The sequence below is a fragment of the Schistosoma mansoni genome (assembly GCF_000237925.1).
Source record: "Schistosoma mansoni, WGS project CABG00000000 data, supercontig 0080, strain Puerto Rico, whole genome shotgun sequence".
Lineage (NCBI taxonomy): Eukaryota > Metazoa > Platyhelminthes > Trematoda > Strigeidida > Schistosomatidae > Schistosoma > Schistosoma mansoni.
In genome coordinates, this window is record NW_017386030.1 from 610730 (window position 1) to 637624 (window position 26895).

General features: G+C 36.2%; 2 protein-coding genes across 2 annotated transcripts in view; one reads left to right on the top strand and one right to left on the bottom strand.

Annotated features, from left to right (window-relative positions):
- Positions 1-13508, top strand: part of Smp_133370 (hypothetical protein) — a gene marked incomplete at its 5' end in the record, with an annotated part of 49814 nt that extends 36306 nt beyond the window's left edge. Inside the window, 7 exons of the mRNA XM_018790501.1 lie at positions 1477-1594; positions 4189-4300; positions 6177-6294; positions 8466-8582; positions 10956-11162; positions 11331-11466; positions 12859-13508. Coding sequence (XP_018646231.1) covers positions 1477-1594; positions 4189-4300; positions 6177-6294; positions 8466-8582; positions 10956-11162; positions 11331-11439 — 781 coding nt within the window. The 3' untranslated portion in view covers positions 11440-11466; positions 12859-13508. The remainder of the gene's footprint in view (positions 1-1476; positions 1595-4188; positions 4301-6176; positions 6295-8465; positions 8583-10955; positions 11163-11330; positions 11467-12858) is intronic.
- A 6052-nt stretch (positions 13509-19560) lies between these two features.
- Positions 19561-26531, bottom strand: Smp_133380 (hypothetical protein; the record flags this gene model as incomplete). The annotated part of the gene is made up of 5 exons (XM_018790502.1): positions 19561-19619; positions 19755-20063; positions 22020-22357; positions 26211-26415; positions 26477-26531. The coding sequence occupies 5 exons, from the start codon at positions 26529-26531 to the stop codon at positions 19561-19563; spliced, it is 966 nt and encodes a 321-aa protein (XP_018646232.1).
- Positions 26532-26895: the final 364 nt, after the last annotated feature.

Here is a 26895-nt window from a genome sequence, read left to right on the forward strand (position 1 = left end):
TAACAGATCCTTAATTTTGGCGCGAAATTCATTCATCCATTTGACTAAATAGACTTTTGCCATTAAAGCTCATGTCAGTTCGTGATGAAAAACAAAACTGTAAATGTAATTCCTAACCTTATTTATCAACTGTAAATCATAATCCTAATTCCTCAAACAAGTCTATAACCCATCTTTAGTTCTAGTTATTAACAGGTTGTAAAATGTCAACTAACCATTTAGCAATAGAGTGATATAGAGAGTTGTTCATATTAAGTATAGAACGTAAAGGGACATTATTCTTATGAACTTTTGGGATTCCATATAGTCTAGATATAACGGAACCCGATAGTTTGAGATGTTCAACAAGATCACAATTGATAATGAAATCGTCCAAAATGACACAACTGAATAAAACCGAACAGATGTTAATTAAAATCCTAAGGAAGATGAAAGATGAGTTCATTATCAATTGTGATCTTGTTGAACATCTCAAACTATCGGGTTCCGTTATACCGAGACTATATGGACTCCCAAAAGTTCATAAGAATAATGTACCTTTACGTTCTATACTTGATATGAACAACTCTTCTAGTTATTAGTTAAACACTTTCAACGTCAGTTGAATGTCACTCAAAGGTCATCCATGAATTATAGTCTCACCAATTACCGAATAAAGAACATTCATGAAAACATATTTAGAGATTAAATTAATCTAGAATAGTTTACATTATGCATCATTATTAAAGAAGTCCTGGTATAATTGATCTGCAAGCATTATCACTAATGAATTGAAGAATAGCACTGAATTTTGAAGTCATCTCTTTAAAAGTATGAGTATTACTGAAAAATATGTAAATCTGAACTATTGAGAAATAAAATATCGATAAAGTACTCCTTATTTTTAATTATGCCACTACAGTAGCTAGTGATTTATACTGGCTCTGAAATTCCCTGGTAAGGTCGAGAGTGAGGAGAGTCAACTTTCCCTCTCCAAATGCTCTCACATGACCACGCGTACACGAACATTGACACAGAAGTCCTACTCACTGAATTCTCGAGGCACAGGTGTTCTGTACGAAATCGAGAGGATGAGAAGCAAATGTCCGGCGCTTTAATCAGGTTGGTCGACGAGGAGAATCCATCTAGGGGAGTTGGAAAATCCTAATTCCAAACTAATGCTGCACATAGGTTCCAGGATCCTAAGGAAACCAATGTCACATGAATCTACTATTGGTCATCGGCTACCATCGGACTACATCTCCTTACATTGTTCCACTGCCTTATGGATTAGACATTCAGGTCGAAGGCTTTAATTGTGTCTCTTTAAGAAAAACACCTGATTCGGTTTGGGTACCCACACTTGATATCTCCTTGTTTTATTATTTATATGTTTAAATAAAATAATAAGATTTATGTTCTTAAACACCTACTCTTCAGTGTTTTACTTGCCATGATATTCTTCATAACACTATAAATATACTTTTTTTTATATAGAGATATACCGAATATGGTAAAACGTTTCGGTGGTCGATCATTACCAATTGAGAAAATTGCTTTAAGAAAATCTTCACGATATTTTGCACAGAATAAAAGATTAACTCTTCCAGCTTTAGTAAGTTTATACATGAATTTCTAATCTAATCATTATTATAAGTAATAATATAATGCATTCTATTATATCTTACCTGAACAGTCATTGTGACGACCTGAACTTAGTGATATATTTCTGGTTCATATAGAAAATCATGGATATACTTTGCTGAGGAGTCACATACTAGGACAACATGGCCATTCACTGTTTAAAGATTTTCACTCGTGACCTCAGTTAGTCCGTCAGTCAGTCACAACGTAGAACTCCGTACGCACGTACGGACATCAGTTCGAGTTGCCATACCACATTAGCACAGAGATGAAGTTGTCGAGTCAAATCCTATAGTGGTAGAAGTAGTAAGAGTATAAGCAGTAATCCGAAAGTTTAGGGTTTGAAGATGTTATTCACGGAGTATAATCCAGTGAAATAAACTTGGAAAGAGTAAGGGACATGAAGAATTCATATTAGAATTTGGGAGAATACAAAGAGTGGATGCACCTTCACCATTGTAAACGATTTTGAGCCATGTCATTCAAGGTCTCTAACTATCGATTGCTATCATCTCGCGGATCCCAACCAGGTAGTGACCTAACATTGATTAATTCATGGTCTAAATAGAAAGATTTGTTAGTTGGTCTGTAAACTTGACTTGTATAGCTTACTGGACTGAAGTAAACCATAGAAACATTTTGGGAATCAATATTTCCCTGTATTTTTATAATACAGTTCACTTAGAACTAGGATACTAATAGTATGACCAATAATGAAACTAGAAAAATTTTTCCGATGGTGCAACACAGTGGCTAGAGACGTTATCAGATATGGATCAGAATAGAAGCCAATGGCGAGACCGATGTAACCTTCTTTTACTTTCTTCATAAAGAGTAGTTCTAACTTTCTTAGTTGAAAGAGTCTTCTGGTATATACGCATCTTCCCCCTTCCTTTTCCTATTCTCATTGTTTTGTGTGGAGCATATGTATGTGGTGCCCCTTTGTACCAATATGTTTGTGTTTAAATAAATAAAATAAATAAATAAGCTACTAAGCTCTTCATACTGTGCATAGTTTAAGTTGAAAGTCTTATCGTTACTTCAACATTATGACTCAAATGAATTTACTCAATAGTCATATTGTAGTGAACGGAACACTAACTGGGGACAATCGAATGTATTTAAGCATTAATTACAAACTATCTCACTAAATTCTGATAACCGTACAGTAATAAACAGTTAATTTGCACACTATCAAACAATAGTCTCAATCTTAACTGTTCCTTTTGTAAATATCAATCCATCTTCTCTGATTTCATTGTTCATGCATTTTCGTAACGGTTGCGCTTCATTTGTGTTCTTTCTTTATCGATCTTCTGCCAAAATACATTCTATATCTGAACATCACCATATACTACTTATATGGATATAAGTAGATCACACCACAATATTTCATTCAATCTCACATATATGTAGTTCTCTAAACGTGATCTAACTAACATTCACGCACTTGTTATGTAGTGGATTAGGAGTTGAAAAGAATCCAATTTTAAGATACTTTAAGATATGACATACTATACACTTATGATACCATTTTCACACTTTTGTAAGATGGAACTTGTCACGTGGTTAGAAACTATCTACGATTCATTTTTCAAGAATTAACCAGTGATTCTATTATCATTATAGAATTTATATCATACTGAATTAGTTAGATAAAATGTATTATTTGTGAACATTAGTCATGAATCAAAGCCCAAAAATATAATGATTATACTTGGATGATATATCTTGATGAGAATAGTAACATTTGAGGACTATTTATGGACTATTGTATAGTTGCTAAGTAACTAAACTATTCATATTCATATTTCTCTCATTGTAAGCTTTATTTTGATCTATAGACTGTTATTATATGATTTACCATTCTCGAGTTATCCTCCAATCTATTAATAACTGTCTTCCACATTCACAACCAATTTGGGACAGATCTTGTACAAACGTTATTTTCGATTTTGTGGTACACTGTGGTCCATTTGGTTTGTATATAAGCCCAGTATGTCTGAAATACATGATTCATATCGTAGAGGCTGTTATTGACTTAACAGGCAGGGCTAGGTGAGAAACAAGGACCGATAAGGACTCTAGATTGCTCGTATGAGTTTTATACATTATTGGTCCAGTCGATAAATCATAGTCCTTCAAGTAGCAGTAACATTACATGATATATTATCAGGGCACAAGGCTACAAGTTATAACATTGCATAAACCTATTTTCAACTCGATTGTGATAACCATTTCGTCCTATTATGGGACTCCCCAGCAGTGTACATCCACGATCCCACCTCGCGAGATTCGAACCCAGGACCTATCAGTCTCATGACAGAGCACTTAACCGATAGACCACTAAGCCGGCATTCCATGGTAGTCTAGCTTTAGTTGAATCATGATCTCGACTCTATAAAAATTACTAAAATCCCCACCAAACCCCTTCGATTATAATATATTGTTCACAAATATTTTCCAAACACAATTATACTACTTATTCTTTCATTTAAGTAACAAAATATTTTATAATAAAAAATAATGGGCATATCATTCATCTTTTTTTTGTATTGAACACAGGAACTTATATTCATTTGGAATGGATTTAAAATGATTCAATCACAACCAGATGCTATAACAGCATTTATTATGATATGTGAAAATAAAATTAATGAATTATTTCAGAATAGAGGTAAGATCTATTCCATATTATGAGGTTTTTCTCTTTTTATAATCACATTGCACAAGGTGGATTCAACTGATGAGTTCCAAATAGGACGAAGTAGTGTACATCCTGGATTGCACTACTAGCCACTATCTATCTTTACTCATAAAGATTGTGACTTAAGGCAATATTGAGACAGTCCACACAGGATTCACATGTTTTTATGTTGGTTTGTTCTCTGAGTTGAATGGTTTGGTCGTGGAGCTTTCATCCTCCTTCTGAACGACATCATCAGCACAAACTTCGGGTAGAAGTGAAGTGTTTGAATTTCCCCACATGTGATTCACAGCTTGTCCTCTGCACCTCGATGTTGATTGGTTCTTATTGACCTTATTTCTTTGTTTTGGTTGTATCTCCTATTGGTTTGATTTTTGTTCCTAAGTTCCTGAATAATTTTCTTGATTGGTTGATAGATTGGATTGATTTCAATATGTTTGTTTATTGCTGATTGACCTGAGTGCCAAGCTTCTAAAAATTCTCTGGTATTTTTGGAATTGCCTCTGTCCAAAATCTGCACATTTTCTCAGTCGAATGTATGTCCGTAGTTGTCCACGTGTATTGATATGAGTGAAGAAATGTCGTGACGTTTGACTGCTAATTGGTGTTCATGTAGGCGAAGATGAAGGGGGCGTCCGCTTTGTCCAATATAGTGTTTATTGCAGTTGGTACAATTTATCTTGTAGATGATGTTTGTTTTGTCCTCTTTTGCTATTTCATCTTTTGGTTTGCATGAGATTGAGTGGAGGGACTTTGTTGGTTTGTGGGCTACGCCTATTCCGAAGGTTTTCAGCAGCCTTGTTGTCGTTTCCTATATGCCCTTTATGTATGGTAGGGTGATCCTTTTGTTGATTTTTATACTTGATTTCGTTTCTGATGGTGTGTGCGACTGGTATTTTTTGATGAAATTGATTGGATAGCCGTTCTTTTGAAGAATGGTTTTCAGGTGTTTTTCTTCATTTTTTCGTGCTGTGATTGTATTGCAGTGTGTGCCATGTGCCATTAAGAGACTAATCTCCAGGCGTTTAAGAGATGAGATCAGGTTATTGGTTGATCATTGAATATTAATAAGCGTTCAGTTTGATTGAATCGACTTAACATGTATTATGTTTTTGTGTTTATTGATCAGAGTTACTTAACAGGAACGCTTGAACCTACATTTCGTGCTAGCTGGAGCTAAATAGCAAGCTGTCGTTATGACTAGTGATCAAATTACAGCTTAACTGATTGAATTCCTTTAAAAGTAAAGACTAGACAATCATGACACCAGTTGGTATTCAGTCACTAACCAGCTATAAGTATTTGAGTCCTAAAGAACATTATTAGCAATCTCAATTAATGTAAACTAACATAGAAGATGATGAGGCTCGACGAAGCATGCTTGATTCTCAACATGGCACACCTTACCGATTAGATGGTGGTTGAAGGTGGTCAACAGGAAACCATGGACCAGGGTTTCGTGCTAATTGGCACTCATCAGCAAGGTGTATCTATAATCTTGAGGGAACTGGTGCTCCCTGACGGATTCCATCCCGTATCACTCAGCTTCACTGTCAGAGACGTAACCACTGAGCTACTCGGGCCGCGACCGACCTCCTGTAGGACTGAGATGTAATCACAATAGATTGATCACTGGACAGTGATCAATCCATTGTGAAACCTTACCGATGTTTGCCAACTAACATGAAACTACAACAACCGACTAACAGCTTTTGTGAATCATCAGCTGTATCCTTCAACAACATTACAAGTGATCTTGTTCATATAGATTGAATGATTTATACACAACTTTACATGTTTTCTTCTTTTTATCATGTTTGTTTGTTTGTTTTTTGTTTTACCTTAGATACAAGTGAAACATTTTATGATGATTATTGTTTAGCTTTAATGCTTAAAGGAGTTTGTCTTAGATGTCGTGGTCAAACATTTCAAGCATATATGTGTTTCACTGAAATTATACAATCGTAAGTTATGGTTTCATTATTCTTAAACCAAATTGATAATTAAAACTAAGCTTAACTGAAAGTGACACATGTGCATAACTAATATTATGGATTGGATTCGTGGATGATGGATCGATGATGTACACTATTAAGGAGCCTCATAGTTGAAAGAAATGTCCACCCAATGTTATGAATTTAAGAAACATAAAGAATAGACCGTATGCCAATTCGTTATGTCCGGCTTTTTATCAGGTGAATTATCTGCCAATCAAAATACGACTTTTCCGATCTTAACACTGTGACAAATCAATGACGTTCGACCAGTATGAGCGGTCTAGCGTCCTTATTCGTCCATTGTCCTCCTAGCCCTTCCAAATGAATCCAGAACACCAATCACAGCTTCTACTATGCGAATCATTTATTTCAAGTATACTCGGTTTATATATCAGACAGACAGACCACATCACACCATAAAATAGAAAATAATATTTGTACAAGATTAAGTCAAATGTGGCTGTGAACGTGGCATACAATAATCGATAAACTGAGTATAATTTAGGGATAGTAATTCGTTTGATAATAATTCATAGATCAAAATGAAGCTTATAATAAGATGAATATACAGATATACACATTGTAATTACTCAATAGTTAAACAATAAGAATGTATATAGAATAATCGTTCATTAATAGGTCCTGGAAGTTATCCTTACTTACTTCTTCACTAGGATATAACACCTAGTACTTCAAAGTATTTAACTGTAGTCTAAACACGGTCGGTTTACGACTTGAACTATGATACTTTCATGTTTATTTAGTTGTTAGTGCTAATCACTATTGTTTGATAATGTAATAATATAGTCACTACTTAAAATCAGTTGAGATTATGATGATAACATAGTTGATGTAATCATCAGAACTTCTTGGATCTAGGTTTTACGCAAGTTGGTATTCATCAGAAGTCAATGCGAAACAATTTGGCGATACACTTGGTATTGTTTGTTTAAATCTTCCCATTGATTTAAAGGACTGCAATTGATTAGTCACTTATTAGCATATTTGCGTATTGCCTCGATATAACCTTAATTCAAAAGCATTATAAGCAAAAATGGACTGTGGCTAGCAGTGGAATCCAGGACGCGCATTCCGTCCTATTTGGGACTCGTCAGCCGGATGTACCTGCACAAGCAAGTGGCTATCAGGACTCATAAGTTGAGTAGATAATGCGATGGAGTTTTTAAAGCGAAAGGTACTGGGTTCGAGTCACAGAGTGAACATCAACTCTGAGATGCGGGTACATCCAGCTGACGAGTACCAAATAGGACAAAACGCGCGTCCTGGATTGTACTGCTAGCCACTGTCCATCTTTGCTTAATTTGGCAATAGTTCAAATTACATGAACAATAATAGTTAACTTCAACTTTGAGAGATATTCTGATAGTGAGTATCAAAATATTATGAAATCTTCACGTGTCTAAACGGCTTTCTCTGGATCATCTTTAATTATCTAACATCAAATATATGTTAATGATCTTTCAATAGTGTTCAATTTGATATGAATTCTTATACATTGACATTAGTTTAACAATTATTATAAACCAATATACACTGAAGAAGTATTTCCTATATTAGATAGAATCATATAGCATTATATTATTGTATAGATCAATACTGTGAAATAATTTTGATGAAGTTTTGTTCTCTGAGTTGAGTGGTTTAGTTGTGGAGCTTTCATCCTCCTTCTGAACGACATCATCAGCACAAACTTCAGGTGGAAATGAAGTGTTCGAAGTTCTCTACGTGCAGTTCACAGCATGTCCTGTACACGTCAATGTTGATTGGTTCTTGTTGACCTTAAATCTATCCTTGTTGACTTCTTTGTTTTTGGTTGTAACGATGAAATATTTAAGGTGAACAAGAACCAATCAATATCGAGGTGTACAGGAAATGCTGTGAACCACATGTGGAGAAATTCGAACACTTCATTTCCACCTGAAGTTTGTGCTGATGATGTCGTTCAGAAGAACGATGAAAGCTCCATGATCAAATCATCCATCTCATAAAACAAAACTTCATCAAAATCATCCACCTGAACTAAAAATCTTTTCCACCGTCTCAAAATCATCATTTTTCTTGTCAAATTGATCACATACTACTTACATATATATATTAAATTTATTGACTTTTTTAAGTAAACGAAAATTAAAAATGGATACTTATCTATTACCGTATTGTGAAATGGAATTATGTCATTTATCATATGAAGAAGGAGAAATTGATGAAGCAGTGAAACATTTAGAAAAAGCTTTGTAAGTTTATTATTATTCATAATGAAACTATGAATTTTTTAAATTCATTTTAGTATTGTTTGTTTGAATCTTCCCATTGATGTTTTAGGACTGCGACTAATCAGTTTCTCTCTAATTGGCATATGTGCATACTGTGTGTATTGCCTCGAAATAGCCTTAATTCATAAGCATTGTAAGCAAAGATGGATAGTGGCTAGCAGTGGAATCCAGTTTGACGCGCGTTTCATCCCCTATGGGACTCGTCAGCTGGACGTACCTGACACATCTCAGAGTTGATGTTTACTCTGTGACTCGAACCCACTACCTTTCGCTTCAAACGCCATCGCGTTATCCACTCGGTCACTGAATTTTTTATTTCAATAGTTATTATATGCCTTTAAATAATTCAGTAGTTTATCTTTTTTTTCATTATATTCTACGATCTGAGTTAATATAATCTTTTGTATCCAACATCTCCCCCCTCCCATTCCTAATCATTACGTAATCTTATTTGATATTTAGAATGATTGAATTATATTTTGATGCACATCTTTCTATAAATTCATATATTTACTATAGAATTATAAATACGAATATACAACTTAAACCGATCCACGAAATTGAGCGACAAATCCACCAATGTTTTCAGTGAGTTACCATCTCACAACAGACCTGATTGAAATCCACTGGTCACTGCTTATCTGAAGACATTGGTGGATGTGTGGCTCAATTTCATGGATCGGTTGTCCGAACCTAAACAGGTGGTTTTCTTATAAGGCCACACCCCGAGCCTTCGACCTAAATGTCTAATCCACAAGGCGGTGGAGAAACGTAAGGAGACACAGTCCCATGAAAACTGGTGACCAACAGTAGGTTCATACGATATTTGTTCCCTCAGGATCCTGGAACCCATGTGCAGCACTAGTTTGCAATTGTAATTTTCCAACACCCTTACGTGGATTTTCCATACGCACCGACCCGACTAAAGTGCTAGGCATTCGCTTCCTGTCCTCCAGTTTTAGTAAACAGCACTCCCGCCACGAGAAGGCAGTGAGTAGGACTTCTGTGTCAGTGCTCGTATACGCGTGGTTATTTGTAGAGGGAGAGCTGACTCTCCTCACTCTTGGCCGTACCAGGGCATATGGGGGCGATGAATTTATTAATATAATTAAGTAAGTGTGTATTGTACTTGAACATCAACTCTCAGATACAGGTACATCCAGCTGACGAGTCCCAAAGAGGACGAAACGCACGTCCTGGATTCCACTGCTAGTCACTATCCGTCTTTGCTTATGTAACGTTTCTCTATAGAATATAATGTTCTAATAAATGCATATTTGAAACCTTGTTTCTGTTGGTTATTCAAAGTGAAGGCAATACCTTTATGATTTCATTTTATACCATAAAACTACTTAAAGAATATCAAATTAATTTTACGTTCAACAGTGATATAGTGAGGCGATAAGTTATGAATGTACCAGATTTAGAATAACGAGTCTTCCATTTTCGTGCTAAATTGACTCACCCATCGGGCTAAAGAGCGTATTGGCATTTTAGCTGATACCAGTTCGTGATGAAAACTTTTAATCTAATTCCTAACCTTAACCATCAACTGTGAATCATAATCCTTATTGTTCAAACTGTTTTATAACTCTCATTTAGTCTTAGTAAGTAGATGGACACTCTCAAAGTCACTTTAGCGTCGCTCATAAGTCGTCCATCACTCAGGAAGGACTTGAATGTGGCCAATTTGGTCTTGTGCGCAGTTACGGGTATGAGGGCTAATATCACTTCCCGGCTGCCCACACTGTGGAAGGGTATTTCTTGAGGGACCTGAAAAGGAAATTGTTTTAATGGTGGTCTTAACGACCTCGGACCGTGACCACAATACCCAAGGGAAAACTGCTTGGGGCCGGTCACGTACGCCCTTTTTATGGGGGATTTTTGACGTCTTAGCTCCGTTTTTCAAAGGGCCTTATCGCAGGAGACGAAAATCCGTGGGATAAGACGAGGTGTGCATTTTCAGAGTCGACCTTTTCTAACCTCATCCCTCCTTGTGGGAAGGCAGCATCGCTGTTATGCTGGTTGTCTGAAGGAAACACCCAACTGCTGTCATACCTCTGTACAGTCAGAAGTACGACTTCGCCTTCGGACCTTGGGTTTGCCGCTTTCAGTCTTACTGCTCTTCAACCGACCTGTCTGGCATGGTAGGACCTTGAGGAACGATTGTTCCAGCCAGTATAGCTCGATTGGTTTATCACGATAGGCAAACCCGACCACCACATCAAGGTTGCAGCAACGGTCAGGATAAGTCGTCCATAAATTATAGTCTCACCCAGGGATACTCATGTTTTCCATTTCATCTTATTTATTTTTTTTGAAATAAACTTTTAGAAGTTATAAAAATTATCACTTAGAATCAAGATTACATTTTCGTATTCACGAAATGGATACACGACTCAAGGAGAATAAACGTAGATTATCAACTGTCACAATACACCAAGAACAACAACAATCTCCAACGATCAAAAAAGCTGGCAGTGAATATTTTCTTGCATTACCAAGTATCTTTTCGAACAATAATAATAATAGTGATAACAAGTCAATATCATCATTTAAATCAGTCGATATTCCTTCAAATTACTCATCATCAACATCGACATCAACATCATTAACATTACCATCATCATCATTAACAAAGACAACAACAACAACAACTGGAGTGAAAGGTGCTTTATCGGCAAGAAATTTATCACATTCCAAAAATAGTAGTGTTGAAACATTGTCATTAACATCTGATGCCAGACGTTTTTTCGACGAAGATGATTTAGATGATGATGATGAAACATTCATTATAGATTATACACAAGATGAATAGATTTACTGGTATTATGCTTTTGTCACGGTAAGTCACCAAGCGTTTATCTTTAACGAAGAGGGTAGATGGAGTTTATTGGAATTTTTTACATCTTACAGTATGGACTAATCTGAGTTAGCTAACCATCGTAAACTAGGAAGTACAGGGCAGGTGTTATATATTAGTATAAAACCGATAAATAGTTCTCATCCATGACCTTGTCCAGCATTTAACCTAAGATCTACGGACCTCACAGTGAGTACTCAATTCTTAAACCACATAGCCGATATCTAATGATTTGCATTTTTAACTTTAATCGATTCATACATATAATTCAACCATCATTCAATGGTATTGGTAAGTGACTGTCGCACATCTGAAATGGTTGGAACCCGCTTGCACTAGAACGTCGAGAAGTACTTCTCGAAATTAGTCAATAATGAGGATATAATCAATGTAGTTGATTTTTCCTGACTGATTTTTAAATGATTGTCCTGCTAATATTGTTCCGTAATGTACCCTATAATTGATGATCTTAAACGAGAATGAGGCGGAGACTCTCAAGTAACGCAAGGAGCCCAACACCTTTAAGCTAGTGATTTAGAGTTCGATGGTTAATGCTTTTGAATTCATTCAATTCGAGAATAACAAAAAAATACTTCATGATATATTGTAACTCCTCAGCAGTGCCTACCAATGATTTCAAACATAACACTGAATCTGAGAATTTCGGGTTTACTGGTAAAAAAGTAATTTTGAAAATGCACAATGTTGGATAACGAATGAAAAGTAATATACTTTATCTGTCAGGTTCAATGATGTGTTGAGCGTTGTAGGTGCTTATTGTCGTGTAGTAGAACTCAAATATACTGTGTCTAGCATTAGATGACTGCAGTTCTAGATCTAGCCATCAGGCTGGTTCCTTGTAAAATAAAAATCCATATCACTAAGTGCCACAGTCAAAGACACTAACATCGAACTGTTCAAGATATTTTCTTATTTAAAATCATGATATTAGCCGGACCACTGTTGGGAACCTGAAAGAGCTAGATAACTGCCTGATCATAGTAAGGCACTCCTCACCAGTGCGTAGCCACGACCTTCAGTTTCATCCACGGAAACTGAACCTATAGGCTACTGAGCCAGTATCCAATGGTGTCAATGTCTAACTCCAATCAATTCACAGTATTCCGCAACTATGTTTGGCATGGTTGAACTCCACCGGTTACTGCTCTTGATTAGACCCTCACTTATAAAGTACAAGTACAGAATAACTGTTTTGTCCTAGTATAGGGGAGGAGCGCTCCTCAGCGATGCACTTCAACAACCTTAAACTTAAGAATCAAATGCACAACCGAAAGTAGTAATACTTACCTCTACAGTTTATATGCCTTCAAACATATTATTGGTTAAATATCCTATCATTCTATCCTATTACAGATTTACTAATGATTACAATCCTGCATAAGAAAAACAATTATCCTGATAGTAATAGAAGAAATTTTGTTTAAACAGAATAAGAATATCAAAAGTTCAATTCATACGTTGTTAATTATTAGTATGAATATTATCATTACTACAACTACAACTACTACTACTACCAATACTACTAACATTGTTTTATCAGTAGTAATAATCATATTCGTTTATTTTGTTTCTTTCTTCTTTTTATACTTCAAAATATCTACAGTATATTGTATTGTTTATTTCTTATTGTGTTTGCACTCATTAAACCAATATACTACTACTACTAGTACTACTAATACTACTGAATAATGTGTGCAATCTTATACATACATCATATCCATCTATCTATCTAACTAACTATATACATTCCAGTTTCTATGATCCATTCAATGTTACATATTGAATAGAGGAAAAACAAACAAACAAACAACCAAGCTCACTTATTATAGTCGGATCCATATTAAGGATGATTGACTTTTATTGACTTTCTTTATTATTTTGTGTTTACTTTATACTGAAATGTAAATAATAATAGAATCTTTTGATATTTTTGTGTTTGTTCTTTTTTTTTGTTGGTAATGATGATTATTGATTTTTTTCTTCTTTTTTCTTTTCTTTTTTTTTAAAAAAAAATGAAAAAAAGAGTCTTCCTAATTTCTTTTAATTTTATTCTTTTTTTTATTATTTAAATTGCTTAAAAGAATTATCATTTCCCGAAGAGAAGAAAATGCATATAAATATTGTAATGATTCAATGATGATGATAATATTAATACTACTTATTTCTTATAAATACTACTTATTTATTTGTACCTTTGGATTGTAATTGATTAGTCTTTAGTTGGTATATGAGCAATCTGTGCGGACTGCCTCGATATTGCCTTGAGTGACAAGCTATATGAGTAAAGATGGATAGGCCTCCGAACGCCCTAGTATGGCCGAGAGTGAGGAGAGTCAGCTATCCCTTTGTAAATGCTCTCAAATGACCACGCGTATATAGCCTCTGCCATGGAAGTCCTACTCACTACCTTCTCATGACACCGGTGTTGTTTACGAAAGTGAGAGGACGAAAAGCGAATGTCCGGCACTTTAACCGGGTTGGTGCACACAGAAAGTCCACCTAGGGGAGTTGGAAAACCCTGATTCCAAACCAATGGTGAACATGGGCTGCAGTATCCTGGAGGAACAAATGGCGTATGGACCTATTGTTGGTTACCGGCTACCATGTGACTGCATCTCCTTACGATGCTCCACTTCCTTGTGGACCAGACCTTTAGGCCGAAGGCTCCGAGTGTGGCCCCCTAAGAAAACCACCTACTTCAGTTTGGTCACCTGGGCAGTATCCTAGCTCACACAAATCAAATGAGATTTGTGCGGCGCATAGGTATCTGATGCTTCCTTCTACCAATATTTATGTGTTTAAATAAAAAATAAGTAAATAAAGATGGATAGTGGCTAGTAGTGGAATCCAGGACATATGTTTTGTTCTATTTAAGACACTTCAGATGGATGTACCTGGATCTCAGAGATAATTTTCACGCTAGGACTTCAACCCAATACCGTTCACCTTAAGCGCCATCGTTTTACCCACTTAGCTACTGAGTCTTTATAGCCAATTGATTTTGCAATGAGATGAAGTTTAAACTCATTTGGTATTTATACGAATATTCATCAAATATTAGAACGAATAGTTTGACAAAAATTGGGCACCGAGTATTTATTTATTTAAACACATAAATATTGGTACAAGGAAGCACCAGATACATATGTGCCACACAAATCTCATTTCATTTGTGTGAGGGCTGAGATACTGCACGAGTGCCCAAACTGAAGCAAGTGGTTTTCTTAGTGGACCACACCCGGAGCCTTTGACCTGAAGGTCTAGTCCACAAGACAGTGGAGCATCGTGAGGAGATGCAGTCCCATGGAAGCCGGTGATCAACGATTGATTGGTTCGCCATTTATTCCCTCAGGATACTGGAGCCCATGTGCACCATTGGTTTGGAATGAGGGTTTTCCAACTCCCCTAGGTGGACTTTCTGTGTGCACCGACCCGGTTAAAGTGCCGGACATTCGCTTTTCGTCCTCTCACTTTCGTAAACAACACCGGTGTCATGAGAAGGCAGTGAGTAGGACTTCCATGGCAGAGGCTATATACGCGTGGTCATTTGAGAGCATTTACAAAGGGATAGCTGACTCTCCTCACTCTCGGCCATACCAGGGCATTTGGGTGTCGAGTAAAGTGAAGTCATTACATGTGAAAATTATATTTGAAATAATCTCAACGATTGAAATTTAAAATAATTTCAATATTTCTTCCAAGAAACGTGTCTGGACTTCTTCATGGTAATAATCAAAATCATCCAAGAAATATACAGCGTTTAACAATCAAATCTATATTGTGCTAACTCAATCATATTCGAATATTGGTTTCAATAAATAGGATAACATGAGTCAGTTAAATGCGAATCACGTGACACAAGCAAGATATAAAACTGTATTTTCGGGCATGTGACACCATAAGATTGGGATGAGTGTAAGTTAAGGATAGGTTCCCAAAAGGAAGAACAATAAAATATTGTCAATGAGATCAACTGTTATGATTGTAATATAGCTTATACGGGTGAAACTTTAAGACAATTGAATGTAAGCTTAAAGGAACACAAGCAGTCTTTCAAAAATGCTTTCAAACCCTTGGTTGACCTAAAAAAAAAACTTGAGAATAGGTCGGTGAAAGCGTTATATGTGTTAGAAAATAGGACGAAAGATCAAATTCGAAGGAGCCAAAATACTTCAGAAACGTTTTCACACACACAAACAAAGTTTGACAGCAGAAGCACAGTATAAATGAATTGATAAGAACAATCTGAACCAAAAGGATGGTATTCAACTAACGACATGGCAAATATTCGTTAACAAGTGATTGAACCCATTCTCTATCCGACCTATTTATTTCACATACATTGTTATTCTGACAGATCATAATCTGGAATATTTTCATGTTACTCATGCATGTTACCCCTCGTGGAGGAGCATAGGCCGCTCACCAGCATTCTTCATCCAACTCTGTCCATGGCCAATCCTTTCCTTTTATATTTTCACGTTACGATTATGTATTTAGTGATTCTTATTTTACATACACACATCAATGATTCGGAAACCATTTTCTCGACCTTAAAATTGCATATTTATTTTTATATCATACAAGAACAAATAGACACCGAATATCAACTAATAATAACTCAATCTTACACACACACACAATTCATTCAGTCATTTATTTTCATATACTGAACATTTCACATCATTCGCCTATCCAAATATGATTGGAATAGCACAGCATACAGTTGATGTTTACGAAATTGAGAGGACGAAAAGCGAATGTCCGGCGCTTTAACCGGGTTGGTGGATGTGGAGGATCCACCTAGGGGAGTTGGAAAACCCTCATTCCAAACCAATGGTGTACATGGGCTCCAGTATCCTGAAGAAACAAATGGCCTATGAATCAATCACTGGCTACCATGGGGACTGTATCTCCTTTTGATGCTCCACTGCTTTGTGGATCAGATCTTCCGGCCAAAGGCTTCGGGTGTGGCCCCCTAAAAAAATCACCTGCTTCAGTTTAAGCTCCTGGGCAGTATCGCAGCATATATATCTGGTGCCGCTTTGTACCAATATTCATGTGTTTAAAAAAATAAAATAATAAAATGATTTGATTGTTAGACGTTATATATTTGCTTGGTGATCTGGATTTCGATTATTACCCTGAACAAGTTCAGACAAGTTTGTTGGATGAAATATTGGAACTATTTCAATCTCAATCGTTGATATTATTTCAAATATAATCACTCGATATTGTTTACTTGAATCTTTCCATTGATATTTAGTACTGCAATTGATTAGTCTCTTATTGGCATATGAGCATCCTCTATCAATATTGCTTTGAGTCACAAGCTATATGAGTAAAGATGAATAGTGGCTAGTAGTGGAATCCAAAACATGCGTTTCGTCCTATTTAAGACTCATCAGTTGGACGTACCTACTTATTAGTAGTTCCTAAATTATATGAGAAGTATTTTATAATTCATGAAAAATACTTCCTGATCTTCTAAAATAAACTAACTGTAATGGATGAATAGTTGGTTTACTAAGGGAAGTAATTATTATATCTATGTGAATATTACACATATATGGGAATAACAAAGAATAAACTATCACAAGGTTGTTCCTCTTTCTGAGATGAACATAGTAATTCTATAGATTGTGATCATCTTGTTAATGTGAATCCACATTGTTGATAAGCCATTTACTAAAACAAGGTAGATGTTCAATGATGCATGATTACTCAATGAATGTTTCATTAAGGTCAGTTCTCCACAAGACTTTCATGTTGATAAACTCATCTTTTATTTCAACAGCTAACTATTTCAATGACATCTCTATAAGTAAATCACTCTTCGGAATGAATAACTCAGTGTAGTTAACATTAATGCTAAGCTTGTTATATTTAACGAACCTAATTAAATGAATGTCATTAGTGAACAATCTTCATTTTTCAGCAGTGTAGCACCTAAACTGAAGTGGTAGTTGAAATTGCTTATCGAACACTTGTCTCTTAAGTCTTACAATGCTACAAAGCTTGATTGAAGAACAATAAAACTGACAGTAGCAGTTTAAGATTCTATGGTGAAGTTCTACTGCAAACTATACTGGAATATGATAACAATAGCATATTCCCTTCAGATTACCAGGATTTGCAACAATTTCGGGTTCCGGATAATGGAAGATTAAGGGAAGACCGATCCTAATACAGCATACTTCAGCTAGCCACACACATCTTCATCGCCGGCGACATGTTCTTCAAAATTCGGAGTTAACCCATCAAGAACTGGCAAAAAAGCAACAGGTAACCAGTCTCAAGCATTTGTCCCCACGATTATGCGATCACACACCCAGGTCACTAACATCACTACTAATCCAGCTATGCCAGGTTCATTCAAAAGTATTCTTCCATAGTGTGAGAAACTATTCATACACGTCTAACAGAAGACGATGGTATGGTTTTAACATTGCACCACTTATTTTCGTTTACATAGCTGATTAGTATCTCTAGCTCTAACATATAAATTGTGAGTCATGTTGGAGATGTTAGATCCCTAGAACTTATTTGGTAAAAGATTTATTTCTGCAATTTTACTTTGAAAATTTGAATTTCTTTGTTTTCGCGCCAAAAGTGCTCCTTTCACCTTCATGTTGTATTTCTCACTCGGGAAAATCTTATACGCTATTGGTCCATTGTATTTTTTAGTATGCCATTTTGTAACGTTTCCCAAGGATAATTTTAATGCTGCATATATACATATACCTCTGATTTCTTTCTGTTGCGATTACTTATGCTTCTGGCTTGCTTACGGAATATATCTTCCCCACTTTCAACTTTGACAGCTCACTCTAGTTAGCAGGTCTAGGACGCGTCAGAATAGATAGCTTATTGGTCTCTGGTCACAAGTCTTTGTTCTGTTCGCAGAGTAAGTGAATTCGTAACCCCTTCAAACATAAATACATAAAAAAGGAAAAATCGAGTGTGGTAAGATATTACTTTGTCTACTGAACTGTGACTGATCACCTCTACAACAAAATAACTTAAGTATACAAATACAAATTACTAATACCCTAATTCATGATATGTCCTCTATGAATTACAACTAACTATAAAGTTTTTTTTTCCGACAATAATGAATCATTTCCTCAACTTGGAGCCCCTCGACAGTTACTGTGGTATGGTTTACTTATATCCTCATAAGTAGTATATGGTGATGGTCAGACATAGAATGTCTTTTGGCAAAAGACCGATAAGGAAAGAACTGAATTGAAGAGCAATTGGTAGGAAAATACATAAACAATAAAATTAGAGAAGATGGATTGATATTCACAGAAGGAACAGAGAAGATTGAGATAATTGATTGTTATTTTGCTGTATAGTTATCTGTGAGGATGGTCCACAGATGAAGTCGAGGAAGCTCTAAGAAGCCCACAAGGAGCCCGACATACTCCATCCAATCCGCTTTTGGAAGAATATTCTAGAATTGCTACGTGGAGCTTCCCTATTGGACATTGCTGATAACTCCCTGTGTGCGGATTGGATAACTATAATGATGATTTTGTTTCTACTAAAAACTATAAATACTTGACAATTTTGTACCATAATCGACACTGTTTGGAATAACATTCCTTCTACTTGTCTTCTGCCTTCTGATTTGTGACTTAAGAGGGTTCCAGCGTTCGAGTGCTCAGGTATCGTGCGATAGAAGTTTAAGAAATCTAAGTTCGAGATACAACGTTATCAGATCTTAGTAACATAGTTTGTAATTTCTGCTTAAATACATTCGATTGTCCCCCACTCATATTCTTGTTCACTACAGTTACTATCAATTCTAAGCCCATATTAAAAAAAGAGGAGGGTTAAGGATAGGGGTTAGTGAACGTCCCCCCCCCGTTGATCTCGTAAAAAAGAAAACGAACTCACTTAAAAATCAAATCTTTATCAATATATTTTATATATATAAATTACACAACTATACAATCATTAATAATGAGGTATATATATATAAATCATTAGAAGAGAAAGAGAGAGAGGGGGAGGCAGAGAAAGAAGGGGAGAGAGGGAGAAATACTATTAATATGTTAATAATTCTGGTGGTAAATGACCAACATCACCAAGACAATTAAGGGTTACTATGGAACCATATTTTGATTGTTTTATATCTTTCTCTTTATCACCATTATTATTATTATTATTGATTATTAATTCATTATTATTTATTAATAATATACTAATACTACCATGTCCTAAACTTAAACGTAACCAACCTTCTAATGGTAATTGTAATAATTTACATATCCAATAACGAAATACATTAGCATGACCAATAAATAGAATAGTTTCTATGGGTTCATTATGTATAATACGATGACATGGACAATGACATTGAATAATATGATGATGATTATGATGATTATTATTTAAAATAGAACAACAATTTAATGAACAATGAAATAAACCATTATATGCAATAATACCTTGTTTTGTAATTGGTTTACAATGTAAATGTATTTCATATCCTTTATCAATACGAATACCTTCTATTGAACGAATAGGATCAGATTTTTTTGTAGATGCTATTTTGGTGTGTGTGTGTGTGTGTGTGTGTAATTGTTACCATCCCCAACCCCCCCCCCCGAAAAAAATTGGAAGAAAATGAAATAGTTATGTAAAGGTAAAGAAAAAAAACGTGGGTTACATATATATGCATAGTGATAATAGTGCTTAGGATTTCATACAATAAATCCATTTAAATTGATTGCTTTTCTTATACTTATAACAAGATATGGAGGATTCACTTAGAGGAGTTGCAAAAACCCTGATTCCAAACTAATGGTGCATATAGGCTCCAGAATTCAGGAGGAAGTAGTGAAACTTCATCAGTTGAGATGGCTGAGACACGTGTTACGTATGCCCAACCATCGACTGCCCCGACGAGCTGTTTTATGGTGTAGGAGTAGGTTGGAAGAAAGCTAGGGTGGTCGGACCAAAAAGTGGCACAAATTGATGAAGTCACTGACAATTGGACTGAGCCATGTTGGTTGGTGTAGACTACCTCGTTGGGATCTATGAGATGATAGTAATCGATGGTTAGAGACCTTGAATGACATGGCTCAAAATTGTTTGCAATGGTGAAGGTGCATCCACTCTTTGTGTTTAGCCAAATTCTAATCTGAGTTCTTCATGTCCTTTCTTTTTTCTCTTTCTAAATTTATTTCACTAGATTATACTTCTTCAATAACATCTTCGAACCCTAATCTTTCAGAATACTGCTTATACTTTTACTACTTCTACCATTATGGGATTTGAATCGACAACTGCATCTCTGTGCTAATGTGGTATGGCAACTCGAACTGATGTCCGTACGTACGTACGAAGTTCTACGTTGTGACTGACTGACTGACCAGGAGGAAAAAATGGCATATGAATCAATGGTTGGTCACCGACTACTATGGGACTGCATTTTCTTACGTTGCTCGTACTGCCTTGTGGATTAGACTTTCAGGTCAAAGGCTTAGGGGTGTGGCCTCTTAAGTAAACCACTTGTTTCAATCTGGACATCCAGACAATATCACAGCCTACACACAAGTCAAGTGAGTTATGTGGCATGACCATGTTGATAGGATAGAGCTGCGTATTGTTTAGGTCATACCTTTTGCCATTCTCTAAAAGAGGTGTTCACTCGTTGGTTTAATTATCTGTTTGAACGTCTAAAATAGATTTATTCACAGGAGCATCTGAATTCGTAGATATACACAGATGTGATGGAACCAGGCAACTTATCTTTAAATAAAGAATCCCCATAGATCAGGTCGAGAACGATAAATAGTTTAACTGTACTAACCGTTTTCATCGTTGCTCTAGTCAGTCTATCCTGTAGCACATCACCAGCTATATCTCTGTTGAATTGCAGCTTCAGGAAGAGAGGGTTCTTACTAGCTATTGATGTCGCTATTTTCCTGTTTATTGCATGCAGAATACTCTATATATAACACATTTCAATCAACATATTATGAATGAGCTCTAGTTCCTTATTCATAATGTCGTCTGAGTCTATCCTTTTAGCTCCACTTGCAAGAAATCTAACTAGGTTTCTTTTCTAATGAATGAGTACAAAGCTAAAACAATCTGTATATTGCTTTGACAATGAACTTCTATACGCATTTTCCCAAGGGAAACTAGCAAACAGACCTTTCAGAGTTTATTGTCTATCAGAACATTGGGAAAGAACTGTTGGAGCTAACTAACAGTAAACATTCAGCAATCAACTTTACATATGAAGCGGAAGTTGATAACAAACTACATTTATTCGACATTTTGTTAAACAGAAAAGAAAGCGATTCTATTAGTAGAAGTATGCATAAAAAAGTTCTTCGTAAAGCCTTCCAACTGGACAGGCAGATAGTATTTAATGTCATCTATTTAGAATGGTCCACATTTAAAACATGCTTTAATGTCTCAAACTCAATGAAAAAACACAATCCATTATTATATAGTTACCTAACGTTGAAAAGCACATGCGTTCGACTTACATGTTGGTGGCACAGGAGCAACAGGAGGTGGACCCTCAGTAAGATAACGTGATAGTTGACAATCGAACATGGCATTCGCATAAGGCGTATATGGATTGTCAATCATTGTCATTTTCACTGGAGTGCTTGATTTAGGCTCTGAAATCGTACTTTTTTCGTTAGATTTTTGTGTAACAGGGCAGGATTTAGGATCATCTAACTCAGATGAATACGGTATAACAAGTTGAACAATTTCCGGTGAATCAAACAGATCGTCAACATTATTTTGTAAGCCAATTAAAACAGCAGCTGTAGTTTGTCGAGCACGGATTAAATCTGAATGTATAATGCGATCAACTCTAAGAAAAAAATATGTGGGAGATTAAACCATTATCAGATAGTAAGGATGAGCAAATGGAACTGGAACAGTTCCATAAAAGGACTACTTTTGAAATTTTAAATAAACTTTAAAATACGTGAGTGGAACATACTCGCAAAACTAATGATAATGAATGATAGGAATTATAAAAATGACATAAGTATAGCAGATTAGTTTATCGTTTCGTCAGTCAATAACAACGTAGAACCTTGTACGTACGCAAATCGGTTTAAGTTGCCACACCCCATTAGCACAGAGAGATGAAGTCGTCAGGCGGAATTCCAGAATAGTAGAGGTAGTAAAAGTATGACTGCTAACTGGAAAGATTAGGCATCGGAGATACAATTCGAAAATATATAAATTAGTGAAGTAAAAACACGAAAAAAGTTATGAGGAATTTATAATTTCAAAATTTGGAGGAAGACAAAGAATTGATGTACCTGCTCCATTTCAAACTATTTTGAGCCATGTCATCTAACCAACGGTTACGATAATCACGCGGACCCCAACCAGATTGTCTATACCTATTAACATTTCGAAGCCCAATTATATGACTATATGAACTGAGCCATGTTTTCGTTTGGGCGCCGCCAGATTTCTTTCAGCCTACACATGAACCAGAAAACATTACTCCTTGAGATAGGTAAAGGTTGGCCATACGTAACACATGTCCCAACAACCTCGGTTGATGAAGACTTACTACCCAGTAGTGGATTGCCCATCTTTACCTAGTACTCTCTCCCTAAACCCAGACACTGATTACTCCGTGCTCTCAAAACACACAAGATTATTATTTATTTATTTAAACACATAAATATTGGTACAAGGAAGCACCAGATAAATATGCGCCTCACAAATCTCATTCGATTTGTGTGAGGGCTGTGATACTCCACAGGTGCCCAGACTGAAGCAGGTGGTTTTCCTAGGGGGCCACACCCGGAGCCTTTGACCTAAAGGTCTAGTCCACAAGGCAGTAGAGCATCGTAGGGAGATGCAATCTCATGGTAGCCGGTGACCAACAGTTGGTTCATACGCCATTTGTTTATTTCAGGATACTGGAGTCCATGTGCACCATTGGTTTGTAATGAGGGTTTTCCAACTCCCCTAGGTGGATCCTCCACATCCACCAACCCGGTTAAAGCGCCGGACATTCGCTTTTCGTCCTCTCACTTTTGTGAACAACACCCCCGCCACGAGAAGGCAGTGAATAGGACTTCCCTGGCAGAGGCTATATATTCGCGTGGCCATATAAGAGCATTTCGAGAGGGAGAGCAGACTCTCCCCACTCTCGGCCGTACCAGGGCATTTGGGGGCAATGTTTGGTAAACATCTATGATCGAGTACCAGTAACCTACGATAATTCCCTACTCTAAATGCCCATATTTCACATCCATTAATTAGAAAGGAACTTCTGAGCAGCCAACTCCCTCTTTGATTGGAAGACGTATATCAACCCTACACCACAAATGGAGCGAGTTAGCAAAAGCCAACCAAGACTTTTGAGTTAGTGCCTAGATTTTGTCAGATATCAGACCATCAGGACTGGTAAGACTCCCGAGATTAATGGAGTGATCGATGCGTTCAACTACTACACTCCTTATCACTAATTCCAGGGATGATACATTTACGTATTTACTTAAACACATAAACATTGGTACAAGGAGGCACCAAATAGCTATGCGCAACATAAATCACCCGATTTGCGTGAGGGTTGGAATACTGCACGGGTACCCAGATCGAAGCAAGTGGTTTTCTTAGGAGGCCACACCCCGAACCTTCGATTTGAAGGTTTAATCCACAAGGCAGTACGAGCAACGTAAGGAGTTGCAGTCCCATAGTAGCCAGTGACCAACGATTGATTCATACTCCATTTGTTCATTTGGGATCCTGAAGCCCATGTACACCATTGGTTCGGAATCAGGGTTTTCCAATTTACGTAGGTAGATTCTCCCTGTCCATCAACCCGGTAAGAGCGCCGGATATTCGCCTTTCGTCCTCTCACTTTTGTGAACAACAACCCCGCCACGAGAAGGCAGTGAGTAGGGCTTCCCTGATAGTGGTTCTAGGCACGTGATCATGTGAGAGCATTTGGAGAGAGAGCTAAACCTCCCCACTCTCGGCCGCACTAGGGCATTCGGGGCCAATCCTAAAGTAACATGTTACATTTGGAGGGAGAGAACCGCACCCCAAACATGTTGTTTAAGGTGGTCAGAAGACCAAATTTTGTCAGCATCTTCACCAAACAAATCTATATCATCTGTGTATTCTAAGTCAGCCAGTGAATCGCCTGGTAGAACATCAATCCCTAAAAAGTCAGGCGATGAGTGTTATCACTAAGAGCATGCCTATGACAATGTTAGTCAAAATGGAGGAAGCGGACAACTCTGACGAACACCACTTGATATAATCATTTCCAAAACCAGATGTTAGAATTTTCAATGAAGTTTTCTGAAAACCATTTTTGAGAGTATTGAGCACTAGTTAATTAAAACCCGAATATTTTAGAATTGGTTCATGTATATCTGAGAGTATAGATAATTACACTCAGACTGACCAGTAGTTCTATGAACCATTCCTCAGGCCTAGTTTTCCATTGAGGTTGACGATACACTTATAACTTTCCTGTTTGTCATTTTGTCAACTCTCAATTCGATTATGTTAATAAGAAGAGCAGCAACTTGGACCGACACAAATTTGTGCAAGCTAATACGGTATCAGCGGGATACAAAACATTTTTGCCAGTAAAATATCCCAAAGCTGACCAGTGGTTAAGAATGTAGGAAGATTTTATATTTAGTTCTATTAAACCATAGTGAACCATGGTCACTGAATATATGATTTGATAATAGGTGGAGTTATGTCAATTATTTAAGCAGTTAACTTAGTACGAAAGCCTTATCATACTGTATCTTGCTCATATACTTTAAAACGAACAGGCTATAAGAACTGACCTACTCAAAAGTGTACATCTTGCTTACCCAGAGCTGTATGAATTTTATTTTTTTAAAGGTATTTCAGTTAATACTATATACTTCATTTGCTCGTTACACGATTAGTGGACTGAATGAACGTTTTCTATTGAGCAACGAACGATTTTCAGTCGTGATACTGTAGCTTTAATGCCCTATATTCTGAAATTCTAAATCTTCATAAGCCTTTTCGTGTTTTTGTTGTACTAATTTATATATCCTTTCTGAGTTGTACCTCCGATGCCTAATCTTTCATATTAGCACTGATATTGTTACTACCTCTATTATTCTAGGATTTCGCCTGACGACTTCATTTCTCTATGATGACCTAAACCGATGTACATACGTACAAGGTTCTATGTTGTGATTGACTGTTAATTATGAGTAAAAATCATAGGTTTGTTAAATAGGAGGTATGATGGAATGAATCATTGTCAAATAACCGGAAGAATTATTTGGCTTCACTAAGCCAGTTCTTATTAACGGGAAGTGGTGAAAGAAATTGCAAACCGACTAAAAAACAAAATTGCTACTTGAAAGCCTTAAGATACATCCAATGAAAAAAGGAAATAATGTTTAACGAAAATTAAGCTTCCCTTTTAAGAAACTAGGACGCAATGTAATAAACAAAAAAGAACTGATAATTTAGTAGTCGTGAACAGATTTTCACGTACTAAATAGTTATTAAAGGGTCATATTTCAAACCTACAACACGTAGTCCAGAACAGTATCCAAAAGTCACAACTATATAAACAATACAGTACAAAGCTAAAGCAATCAAATTTCAGTGATCACTAAGATAAAATCTGCAGATGAATATGAAGTATGAGAAATATGTACAATTAATATCACATTTAAGCCTACTTAATTCCCATTTCCCTAAGTCGACAACCAGCAGCATAAGCTTGTCGCCAACCAATATCGGTGAGAACCTTTTCTGCCGATTTCTTTCTATTCAAATGATACTGTCCATGACGTATAAAAATAATTAATTTATGATAAGGTTGCTGATGTTTTACTACGTTAAGTGTATCTGGTTTTAATCCGGACTTTGAATTATCATGTATACCTATAAAAATAAACAATAAAACGATAGTTAAAATTTCAGGACGATAAAAATCATCATATACCATGCGACTTATCCCAGTTGTAGTTCCACTGTTGAATTTTCGAATCAGATCCCATAGAATGTACACTACAGTATACAGATGCTGCTGTGAAAAATTTGAACCCAAATGTTCTAAAATACCACATCGCAAGATGTAGAGGACAGGTGTTTACGTGCACAATTCGGTTACTCCACAGTCTGAAAGAGATAAACATTATATTAGCCACTTTACAGTATGAATATAAAAAAATGAACTCTCTTCTATAGTTTTGCTTATAGTTTATTACGAGTGTCATCTTGGATTATGAACTCCGAGTACTTATGATATTTCTGGATTAAATTAATACTACGGGTGAAGCGGCATAAACGACATAAAATCTAGCACGACACTTTATAGACATGTCCGTATTACAAAAACGATAACGTTGGGACACTTTTTAA